At 44.2% G+C, this 12498-nt stretch overlaps 1 protein-coding gene across 1 annotated transcript in view; it reads right to left on the reverse strand.

Moving 5' to 3' along the window:
• Positions 1-12498, reverse strand: part of LOC141148296 (interferon-induced very large GTPase 1-like) — a 79131-nt gene that overhangs the window by 20875 nt on the left and 45758 nt on the right. Inside the window, exons 5-6 of the mRNA XM_073635589.1 lie at positions 6620-6763; positions 1442-1564 (exon numbers count right to left, since the gene is read on the reverse strand). Coding sequence (XP_073491690.1) covers positions 1442-1564; positions 6620-6763 — 267 coding nt within the window. The remainder of the gene's footprint in view (positions 1-1441; positions 1565-6619; positions 6764-12498) is intronic.

Genomic DNA, 12498 nt, shown 5'->3' on the forward strand with positions numbered 1-12498 from the left:
CACTTGCCACGTCACCTGCCACGTCACTTGCCACGTCACCTGCCACAAGTTGGATTGTCATTTGCCATGTCACCTGCCACAAGTTGTGGATTGTCCACTTTCCACGTCACCTGCTACGTCACTTGCCACATCACCTGCCACAAGTTGGATTGTCATTTGCCAAGTCACCTGCCACAAGTTGTGTATTGTCCACTTGCCATGTCACCTGCCATGTCACCTGCCATGTCACTTGCCAAAGTTGTGGATTGTCCACTTGCCGCATCACTTGCCACAATTTGCGGCTTGTCCACTTGCCACGTCACCTGCCACAAGTTGTGGATTGTCCACTTGCCACGTCACTTGCCACGTCACCCTGCCACATCACTTGCCACAAGTTGTGGATTGTCCACTTGCCACGTCACTTGCCACAAGTTGCGGATTGTCCACTTGCCACGTCACCTGCCACAAATTGTGGATTGTCCACTTGCCACATCACTTGCCACCTCACTTGCCATGTCACCTGCCACATCACTTGCCACGTCACATGCCACAAGTTGTGAATTGTCCACTTGCCACATCACTTGCCATGTCATCTGCCACGTTACTTGCCATGTCACCTGCCACAAGTTGGATTGTCATTTGCCACGTCACCTGCCACAAGTTGTGGATTGTCCACTTGCCATGTCAATTGCCATGTCACCTGCCACGTCACTTGCCACAAGTTGTGGCTCAGGGTATATAAATGGTCTATGAATCATTGCAAGCAATTGCAATTGTTTAAAATATTTTTTCAATGGTTTTTCATCATTTGCCATCATTTTTGAGATTTTTAATGATAAAAAAAATAGGGCAACTTTAAAAACACTTATAAACGCAAACGTGGCTAAACGTGGTACCGGCATCTGAAACGTGGAAAACTTTTGCGTCTGAACCCATTTTTTTGCTTCTGGAAAAACAAGGTTAAACGCGACTGCCTAAAAATGCCAAAAAAACTAGACTGTGGACACATAGGATAACATTGAATGAGTTCAGGGGCAGTTGAAAAAAGTGTCCAACTGCCTCTGAATGCGCGTTTAACAGCATCTCGTGTGCATGGGGCCTAAGGGCAAGTGAAATTTGAACTCTAATATTGTACATCACATACAGTAACTAAATGTGGAAAATGAAATATGTGTTATATACTGTATGTATGTTAATCCTTCAATGTTTGAAAGGAACATTTACCTACAATTTTCAGCCAATTTCACTTTTAACCAGTTTATCAGTTGGTTGTAAAAACTACTGAAAGGATCAAGGCAACCTACCACCAATTGTTTTTGTAGGACCTATTGCATGATCTAAAGCTATTGCAGGTTTACTTTATTCTGTTTGATCTTTACTTGTGATTAAAACTTGGATGAAATTGATTGAAAGTGAAGCACAATTGCTTAAGTTGAATAACTAGAATATCTCCAGGTAATACCTCTTTCCAGTTTAGTTTCTGGGCCTGGGTCTTTGACATCTGGAATTGGACCACTACTAGATCTGGATCTCATAGGACTCCTTGATAAGGGATGAGGTTGCTTGTGAGAAATTAGGCACTTATCTGTGTAAAAAACATATGTATGCAGAATTCATTTCAAACATTTAACATTTTGTACAACAGATACAAGGGCAGTTGAAATTTGAACGCCAATATTTTCTATCACACAGTTAAATCCAAGGTCCAGGTAAGCACAGCTCAGACCTTGATGAGACAGGCAGAACCTTCAGTAGAGCAGCCGGGAAAGGCAGCAGCTATTCTGGCTGGGAACCTCTTTTCCTGGGGAAGAAACCTTCTCTCTGAGGCTTCAAACCATGTATGCACTCCCCAACCACTATCTGGGCACACCTACCCCAGGGTTGGATGGAGCTGCATAAATATTCAGGCTGTTCGTCTGTCTCTCCCACCCACTATATTCTGGAAGTCTACAGAAGACAGGAGGAAGTAATCAAATTTGTAACCTGCAGAGCCCAGAGCAGCCTAAAGCAATCACATGCTGCTCTGCTGATTACAGAGCCGCCTATCTGGGAGGGTGGTAAATTATAAAGGCTAAGGCAAGGTTTAGGCAAGTTGTACGTACATTTAGATGTGCTTAAAAGTCTTCACATGTAATAGCAAAATAGGCTTCACTAAAGTAACACTGTCAATGCAATATAAATACTAAATAATAAGCATGCTGTAAAAGAAGAGAATTAGATACAGATACAGGATCCATTTTTTGTGCGTAATATTTCCTTCCCAGTGTACAAATAAATCACCAAGAAATGAATTTAAAAAGTTACATAATAACTGAGAAAAACATTTGAGAAATGTCTGTGATGTCAAGTATTGCAGCTTCTGGAGGCATCGAGAGAAGGGAGATGTGAGGCAGCCTACATCATATCCTCTGTTCTAGGCATGCCTCATAGTACATTGTCATTTAAAGGCTGAGGACAGGGATGGGAAGTATAACTAAAGACAAAACTTTTTTCTAGTATTGGATGGAGTGGAGATGGACAGTTTTTATTGCTGTCTATGTCCCCGTTAGGGAAATTTACCCTCTCGATTTGTCCTGTTTACCATTATGATCAAAAGTGAAAGTAAAAGAAAATCCCAAATTTTGGGTTCTCCCCAGAAAAGAAATTGAGGGGAAATCTTCCAATGGGGACACAAGTTCTGGTGACCTGTGGGTCTCCAAGGGTTTCCCTTAATTTGCAGGGATTTCCTTTCACTTCCTGTTTTGGCTATGGGACAGGAAGTAAAAGTAAATCTCCCCTAAGGGACACAGATGGCAAAAAAATCTAGCAGGGGTTATAACCCTCCCTTGCTCTATCCAAAATGAAAAAAAAAAGTTTTGCCTATAGTTCTACTTTAAGACCAAGGAAGAGTGTAACGGCTACTGACCTTAAAGGAGTTGTAAAAAAAGAAGGTTTTTTATCTTAATGCATTCTATGCATTAAGATAAAAAACCTTCTGTGTGTAGCAGTCCCCCAGCACCCCCTAATTACTTACATGAGCCCCATCTCTCTCCAGCGATGTCCACGAATGTCTAAGCCATCCGGGACTCTCCTCCTGATTGGCCCCCGCAGCTCTCAATCAAAGTCAGTCAGCCAATCAGGGGCGAGAGAGAATGATATCAGGTCAGGGCCCTGTGTCTGAATGGATACAAGGAGCTCTGACTCAGCTCGGGTGCCCCCATAGAGAGCTGCTGGCTGACGGGGAACACAATAGGAGGAAGGGCCAGGAACAGCAAAAGAGGGACCTGAAAAGAGGAATATCCAGGCTGCTCCGTGCAAAACCAACTGCACAGAGGAGGTAAGTATAACATGTTTGTTAATTAAAAAAAAAAGACTTTACAATCACTTTAAGAATCAAAAGAAAGTGCAGTCATGCCATGTGGTGGAGTTAATTCAGGGCTATTTATTCATGGATAGGGATGGGCTTTATGTTCGGGTCAAACATGAGTTTGACTCGAACATTGGCTGTTCGCCGAACAGTGAACAATTCGGGGTGTTCGCGGCAAATTCAAAAACCTCAGAACACCCTTTAAAAGTCTATGGGAACAATCAAAAGTGCTAATTTTAAAGGCTTATATGCATGGTATTGTCATAAAAAGTGTTTGGGGACCCGGGTCCTGCCCCAGGGGACATGCATCAATGTTTTAAAAATGTCAGTTTTTTCGGAAGCAGTGATTTTAATAATGCTTAAAGTTAAACAATAATAGTGTAAAATTCCTTTAAATTTTGTACCTGGGGGGTGTCTATAGTATGCCTGTAAAGGGGCACATGTTTCCCGTGTTTAGAACAGTCTGACAGCAAAATGACATTTCAAAGGGAAAAAAAGTCACCGAAGAAGAGAAGAAGAAGATGGAGGAAAAAGAACACCGAAGGAACACCAGAAGAAAGAAGATGGAAGAAGAAGTGGAAAGAAGAAGAAATTAATAAAGGACCATCTCTTGTGTTTTTTAACCTTTTTGACACTTTTTTTGAGAAATGGTAGGGGTACATTTGTACCCCATTACCAATTTACATGGGGGGCGGGATCTGGGGGTCCCCTTGTTAAAGGGGGCTTCCAGATTCCGATAAGCCCCCCGCCTGCAGACCCCCACAACCACTGGGCAAGGGTTGTGGGGATGAGGCCCTTCTCCCCATCAACATGGGGACAAGGTGCTTTGGGGGGCTACCTCAAAGCACCCTCCCAATGTTGAGGGCATGTGGCCTGGTACGGTTCAGAAGGGGGGGCTCTCTCTCTTTTCCTGTGGCCTGCCAGGTTGTGTGCTCGGATAAGGGTCTGGTATGGATTTTTGGGGGGACCCCATGCCATTTTTTAAAAATTTTGGCACGGGGTTCCCCTTAAAATCCATACCAGACCTGAAGGGTCTGGTATGGCTTTTGAGGGGGACCCCCCACGCCATTTTTAAAAAAAAATTTGAGGGGGACCCCCACGCCATTTTTAAAAAAAAATTGGTGCGGGGTTTCCCTTAATATCCATACCAGACCTGAAGGGCCTGGTATGGAATTTAGGGGGACCCCCACGCCATTTTTTTTTTAGTTTTGGCATGGGGTTCCCCTTAATATCCATACCAGACCTGAAGGGCCTGGTGTGGAATTTAGGGGGACCCCCATGTATTTTATTTTTTTTTGTTTGGGGTTTGTGTATTGTCGGACTGACAATTCATTATAGCCGCGAGTAGTTTTAAATTACTTTTTTTTCCTTTGAAATGTCATTTTGCTGTCAGACTGTTCTAAACATGAGAAACATGCGCCCCTTTACAGGCATACTATAGACACCCCCCATGTATGCAATTTAACTGAATATTACACTTTTATTGTTTCACTTTAAGCATTATTAAAATCACTGCTCCCGAAAAAACAGCCATTTTTAAAACTTCTTTTTGCATTCATGCATGTCCCCTGGGGCAGGACCCAGGACCCCAAACCCTTTTTATGACAATTACTTGCATATAAGCCTTTAAAATGAGCACTTTTGATTATTCATGTTCAAGTCCCATAGACGATAACGGTGTTCGCATGTTCTGCTGCGAACCGAACAGGGGGTGTTTGGCTCATCCTACTAAGTCTACTGAAGAAATAATTCCAGGTGCATTTACAACATATGGAGATGACTTTGCAATGTAGATTTATTGGTCCTGACTGGACACCAGCCTTAAAGGAGTTGTAAAGTCAGAAGGTTTTTTATCTTAATGCAAAAAACCTTCTGTGTACAGCTCCCCCCAACCCCCCAATACTTACCTTAGCCCATCTTGACCCAGCAATGTTGCAGGAATGTCTTGGCTGCTCAGGACTCTCCCTCCTTATTGGCTAAGACAGTAGTGTGGCGTCATTGGCCCCCACTGCTGTCAGTCAAAGTCAATGAGGAGAGAGAGGGAGCAGGGCTGAACCACAGCTCCATGTCTGAATGGACACACGGTGAAGCAGCTCAGCTCGGGTGCCCCCATAGCAAGCTGCTTGCTGTGGGGGCTCAGCAGGGGGGGAGGGGCCAGAAAGGAAGAAGAGGGACCCGAGAAGAGGAGGATCGGGGCTGCTCTGTGCAAAATCACTGCATAGAGCAGGTAAGTATAGTATGTTTGTTAGACTTTAGGATCACTTTAATACTCACTTTTCTAGTGGGCAGTAAAACAAAGATACAGGCACTGCTACTGTCTGACACTTATGTGTGTATCAGATACATAATCCTATATACCAGTGGTTCTCAACCCTGTCCTCAAGTACCCCCCAACAGGCCATGTTTGCAGGTTTTCCTTTATCTTGCACAGGTGCTTTAAATCAGAGTCAATGGCTTGGTATTTTGGACAGCTATTTTTTTCTAAGAGAAATTCCCAAAACATGGCCTGTTGGGGATACTTGACAGGGTTGAGAACTGCTGCCAACATGTCACTGCTATGTACTGTAGTGACATAACGGATGGTGGAAAGAACTACATTGCCCAGTGGGAACATGCTATCTGATACACTCATATGTGTTGCATACCAGGCTACCAGCGATACTCATAAATCTTCAACATAACAAAAATGTTACTCACTTCTATAGCTATAGTGAAAGTTTTGCTCAAAGTTTTAATAATTATAATTTTTTGTTAAATTGTGGGGTTTATTTTCGGCTGCCCCAATGAGGGTTGAAAATCAGACCACTGTGCCAAATGTCAAGTTATAGTACAGTGAATTGGGTACAATTTCTTTTAGATATCAAAGAAAGAAAATAATAAATTGGTCATTTTATAAAGTAGGAGTTCACCCAACTATGGTGTCGTTGATCAATGTATATGTCTACAGTGTTAGGAAAATCAAGCAAAAGACTGTTCAAACTAGCATGAGAGACCAGTATGAAAGCAAAACAATAGCTCACAAAAAGATTTTAGTTTGTTGATTTGTTGCAACTAGCTTTTGTGAAGGACAAATATTGGTCTAAACATTGAAAGTATTATTTGTTGCTTTGAAGCTCATGGTGTTTACATGCATATCATTTTTGTTCTATAACTTCTATCCTCCACATGGTATCTTATTGATATAAGCTCTGGTTTCCCTGTATCTACCAGATCTGATCCAAATCTGCTGGAGAATGAAAATAAATCTATGGTGGCCTTTGTATTTACAGTTTTATGGCTTTGTGTTATTAATACCTTCACACGTGTTTAAGACTGTTCCCATTCCTCTAGATATTGTTCTTGAGACATTTTGACTGAATTCATGTTTCTGATTAGCATCAAGTTTTTTATTACTTTCCTCTGACTGAGCATATTCATTGTCAATTAATGCGTGGCAGTCTGTGTTTGAAAAAACAAAAGTTAAATAAATGTGTTAATACTTTGAAGACATTTCTTAGAAAATTTACAAGATATAATGTACCTCGGTGCACACCAGATCTATTTAATAAAGTTTTTTATTTTTGTAATTGCGTTTTTATTGAGATTTGTAAGTTTCAACAAAGTACAGGAATACAATGACAGTAAGCCAATATGTAAACAGTACAAATGATAGTGTATTAATATGGAAAATAATAGAGTTGTAAGCATAGAATTATGGTTTTGTAAAATAGCTATTTGTTACCAATAAATGACTATAAAAATAATTTAAATAGACACATGGGGGATTTACTAAAAGCAATGGGTGAAAAATCTGATGCAGCTGTGCGTAGGAAACAACCAGCTTCAAAGTTTTTTTTGTCAAAGCCTAATTGAACAAGCTGAAGTTAGAAGCTGATTGGCTGCCATGCACAGCTGCACCAAATTTTACACTCTCCAGGTTTAGTAAATCAACCCCAAGATATCTAGGTCAATGCCACAGGGTATTCATGCATGTAATATCCACAAGGCTGTGGGTGTTTCATAGTCTGACACTGTAATCAGGGAAGGGGAGGGTAGGAATAGGAGAAGGTGCTATGCATTAGGAGGAAAGTGGTAAAAAGAGAGGAAGACAAAGATGAAAACTGAACAAGCTCATAGAGCAAAACAGTGAGCTTTTTATTTTAAAGACCTCCCATTATACACTGCATTGTGTACTACATTTAATGAAAATGATCAAAAGTATTAAGGGGAAGAATGGAAAGGATGTAAGGTGATTAATCCCAAAATGCCCCTGTTTGAAAGAATGTTTCTTCCAATATTTTATTAATTTTCCAAAACAATTTCTTTACACACACAAACAAATATATTATGTTTCAAATTTTAGCAGCCAGATATTCCATCCTCTTAATTTCCATAATCATAACCAGTGATTGTTTTTAAGCAGTGGGGGCGCATGGGCGCTGCCCCCCTTCCAGGCAGCCACAAAAAAAAAATGTCAAAAAAAAAAAAATGTAATACTGGCCCTTTAAAACAAAAAAAAATGAAAAAAAAGGTCCTTAAGTGCACTGTGTTCAAACGCCAGACACAGTGCGACGCCGGACACGAGATTGCAGACGTGGCGCTGCATCTGCGGGCGTTTAGCCCGCCTTGCAGCATTTTCTGAAACACCGAGTAGCTTCCGCCGGGCCATAGTAATATATACTACAGGCGCCGGGCGGAAGCTACTCAGCGCCTCAGATTTGATTGACATCTGACCTGAGTTTCATGTCACTTCCTGTTTCTTTTTCCCATTGCGCCCGAGAGAGGAAACAGGAAGTATGCCGCTCCATCGCCACTGCCAGTGGAAGGAGACACCGCAGGAGAGGACAACAACAAGGTAGGTACCGCTGTGCGGAGAACAGAATGGGGGGGTTGAAGTGACAGAGGCTGCATTTAATGGGACACAGGCATGCTGCATTTAATGGAACACAGGCATACTGCATTTGGGGGAACAGAGGCTGCATCGGGGGGGACAGAGGCTGCATTTGGGGGGACAGAGGTTGCATTTGGGGGGGACAGAGGCTGCATTTGGGGGAACAGAGGCTGCATTTTGGGGGGGCAGAGGCTGCATTGGGGGGGCAGAGGCTGCATTTGGGAGGACAGAGGCTGCATTTTGGGGGGACAGAAGCTGCATTTGGAGGGACAGAGGCTGCATTGGGGGACAGAGGGTGCATTTGGGGGAACAGAGGCTGCATTTGGGGGAACAGAGGCTGCATATGGGGGGGACAGAGGCTGCATTTGGGGGGACAGAGGCTGCATTTAATGGGACACAGGCATGTTGCATTTAATGGGACACAGGCATGCTGCATTTGGGGGAACAGAGGCTGCATCTGGGGGGGGACAGAGGCTTCATTTGGGGGAAAGAGGCTGCATTTGGGGAGCCAGAGGCTGCATTTGGGGGGACAGAGGCTGCATTTGGTGGGACAGAGGCTGCATTTGATGTGACACAGGCTGCATGTAAGGAGGGACTCCGCTGGGGGCACCTGATGTAAGGACGGACTCTGCTGGGGACGCCTGATGGCATCTGGTTGTAGGTGACATGGCTATTGACACACTCAGGGCTCCCACTGATTCTGCATTATGGTGAGTTGAATGATTTAATTTTATATTACAATGTAATAATAGAAATAATGAGCTTCAATCATCCTGACACCATAACAACCATGGTGCCGGGATGATTGAAGTGCTAACACCAGGTGTTTGGCGTATCTTTATCTGCTGATTGTTAAACATTCTAGAATATACATATTTCTATTGTTGTGTAGGATATGGGCCTGCTATCCCTCCATCCCTCTCTCCCTCTCCCTCCATCCCTCGTTCATCTCGGACACTAACCACACCACATTAGAGCCACGCCCACTATTTCGCTGAAACCATGCCCATTTTCACGAAGTGGGAGGGGTCAAAATGCCCCTGTTTGAAAGAATGTTTATTCCAATATTTTATTAATTTTCCAAAACAATTTCTTTACACACACAAACAAATATATTATGTTTCAAATTTTAGCAGCCAGATATTCCATCCTCTTAATTTCCATAATCATAACCAGTGATTGTGTTTAACCTCTTCAGATCCGGGCCATTGCCAAATGATGGCAACAGCGCGGATCTACATTACTGGGATGACGTCTATTGACGTCGTCCCCTTTCCTCATTCCCAGCACGCACTCATGAGCGCGCCTCGGTGAAAATCTGTGTTGGCCGTGTCCCTTGGACACAGCCAATCACAGATAGCTGTAAATGGCCAATCACAGCGGCCGTTTACTGCGTGATCGCCGCCTCCAACGAGAGATGATCTGAAATATAAACAATTGAGATAGTCTCTCATTGCCGTCTCTCTCTCCTCACACAGAGACAGCGTGTGAGGAGAGCGAGCTTCTGTGAGTAAATTTTTGACAGTATAAAAGTGAAGTGTTCCCAAAAAGTGCCCAACAGTTCCCACAGTGACATTTATCTAGTGCCATCTGTGCCCACCTGTGTGCATCAGTGCCCACTTGTGCCATCAGTGCATCATCTGTGCCATCAGTGCCCATCTGTGCCCATCAGTGCCCGTCTGTGCCCATTAGTGCCCATCTGCAATCAGTGCGCATCTGTGCAATCAGTGCGCATCTGTGCCAACTCATCAGTGCCCATCTCTGCCACCTCATCAGTGCCCATCTGTGCCATCTCATCAGTGCCCATCTGTGCCACCTCCTCAGTGCCCATCTGTACCAATCAGTGCCCATCTGTGCCACCTCAGTGCACATCTGTGCAATCAGTGCACATCTGTGCCGCCTCATCAGTGCCCATCTGTGCCGCCTTATCAGTGCCCTTCTGTGCTGCCTTATCAGTGCCCATCTGTGCTGCCTCATCAGTGCCCATCTGTGCCACCTCACCAGTGCCACATCAGTGCATATCTGTTCCCACCTGTGCTGCCTCATTAGTGTAAATCTGTGCAATCAATCAGTGCACATCTGTGCTGCTTCCTCAGTGCCCATCTGTGCTGCCTCAGTGCCCATCTGTGCCGCCTCATCAGTGCCCATCTGTGCGATCAGTGCCCATCTGTGCTGCCTCATCAGTGCACATCTGTGCTATCAATCAGTGCCACCTCATCAGTGCAGGCTTAGCACACACCTGTGCAATCTCATAACCACCAGCAGCCATGTCCAAAAAAAGCTTTGCCGCCGAGAAGGCATACCAAATTCTTTCCACGGCCGACGAGAGCAACGAGGAGCTCTCTTTTTCGGATTCCCTTTCCAATTCGGATTCTGACATAAATTATGAGCCAGTCCTCAGTAGTGAAACACTAACAGACTCAGAGGAGGAAGAAACTTGGCCCGCCAAACGAAGGCGTTCTAGTGAGGAGGCAGTGGCATCCACCAGCACCGCAGTGGCATCCACTAGCACCGCAGTGCCATCCACCAGCACCGCAGTGCCTCAGCAAGAAAGGCCAAGTACCAGTAGGGTTTCACCTCAGCCCCAAAGGGTTAGGTCCCATGCCAGCCTTCCCTATGCCCTTCAGAACCCCTTGTGGCTTCCTCCTAATTCAGGAGAAGCTAGCGTTTCCCCTTTCACTGCCCAGCCAGGAGTCCAGGTGGATACAGAGAATTTTACCCCAATTCATTTTTTTAATTTATTTTTTATGGAGGACATGTTGGCGTCAATTGTTACCCAGTGCAACCTGTATGCACAGCAATTTATTTTGCAAAATCCCACATCATATTATGACCGTCCCTATGAGTGGAGAGACCTGACTGTGGAGGAGTTCAAGGTTTTTTTGGGCCTCACATTTAATATGGGGCTCACCAAAAAAAACAAATTCCGTTCCTATTGGTCAACCCACCCCCTCCACCACATACTGCTCTTCTCTGTGGTAATGCCCAGAACCAGGTATCTGATGATAATGAGGTTCCTACATTTCAGCGACAATACCCAGTGCCCTCCCCGAAATGATCCAAATTATGACAGGCTTTACTAAATTCGGCCAATATTAAATTATTTTTCTGAAGTATTCCCCCCAGCTATTCACCCCAGACCAACACATATGTGTGGATGAGTCCCTTGTTAAATTTAGTGGCAGGCTTAAAATTAAGCAATTTATCCCCAGCAAAAGGGCCCGCTATGGGGTGAAGGTGTACAAACTATGTGACCGAGCCACAGGATACACATATTCCTTCATAGTGTACGAAGGGAAGAACACCCAGCAGCAGCCCCCTAATTGCCCGGACTACTTGGGATCCAGCGGGAAAGTTGTTTGGGACCTCATATACCCCCTACTCGACAAAGGATACCACCTGTATGTAGACAACTTCCACACTTCCCTGCCCCTGTTCCACAACCTTCATCGGAAGAAGACGCCAGCATGTAGCACCATAAAAAAGAATCGGAAGGGCTTTCCTCAAAGTCTTGTTAATAAGAAGTTGAGAAAAGGAGAAACGGCAAATCTGCATAACAAAGAGATTCTGGCAGTGAAGTGGAGGAACAGAAGGGATGTGTACATGTTGTCTTCCATCCACAATAACACCTATGTGGAAATCCCCAGAAGGAATGGCCCCATCCAGAAACCAACATGCATCCATGAATACAATTTGTTTATGGGGGGAGTCGACTTCAATGATCAAATGTTGGAACCATACCTTGCCACAAGACGGACATACCGTTGGTACAAAAAAGTAGCAATTTATTTTTTTCAATTGGCCATATTCAATTCCTATATCATTTACCGCAACTCCACCCAAAACCCCCAACCCTTCTTTGGCTACCAGGAGGAAATTTACACTACCCTTATATTCCCGAACGGCCCACCAGAAAACATCCGATCAGATGTTGTTAGTCGACTCTCCGAACGCCACTTTCCAGATAAACTCCCTCCCAAACCAACAGGCCAAAGACGTCAAAAAAGATGTAAGGTGTGTACCAGAGCAGGAGTCAGAAGAGACACATCTTATTATTGTGCACAATGTCCTTCCCAACCAGGCCTCTGCATAGGTGAATGTTTCCGCCGTTACCATACTTCACTAAATTATTAGTGAAGTATGGTAAACGTAATCCTCAGTTCCTACCTTCATACCCCTGCCTGCTCTGTAACTGACCCTGGCTTGTTATTCGACCACACTTCTGTCTGCCGATTTTGTACATACCGCTGCCTGATCTGGAACTGACCCTGGACTGTTATTCGACCATGCTTCTGCCTAATGA

Source organism: Aquarana catesbeiana, linkage group LG06, assembly GCF_042186555.1.
Source record: "Aquarana catesbeiana isolate 2022-GZ linkage group LG06, ASM4218655v1, whole genome shotgun sequence".
Lineage (NCBI taxonomy): Eukaryota > Metazoa > Chordata > Amphibia > Anura > Ranidae > Aquarana > Aquarana catesbeiana.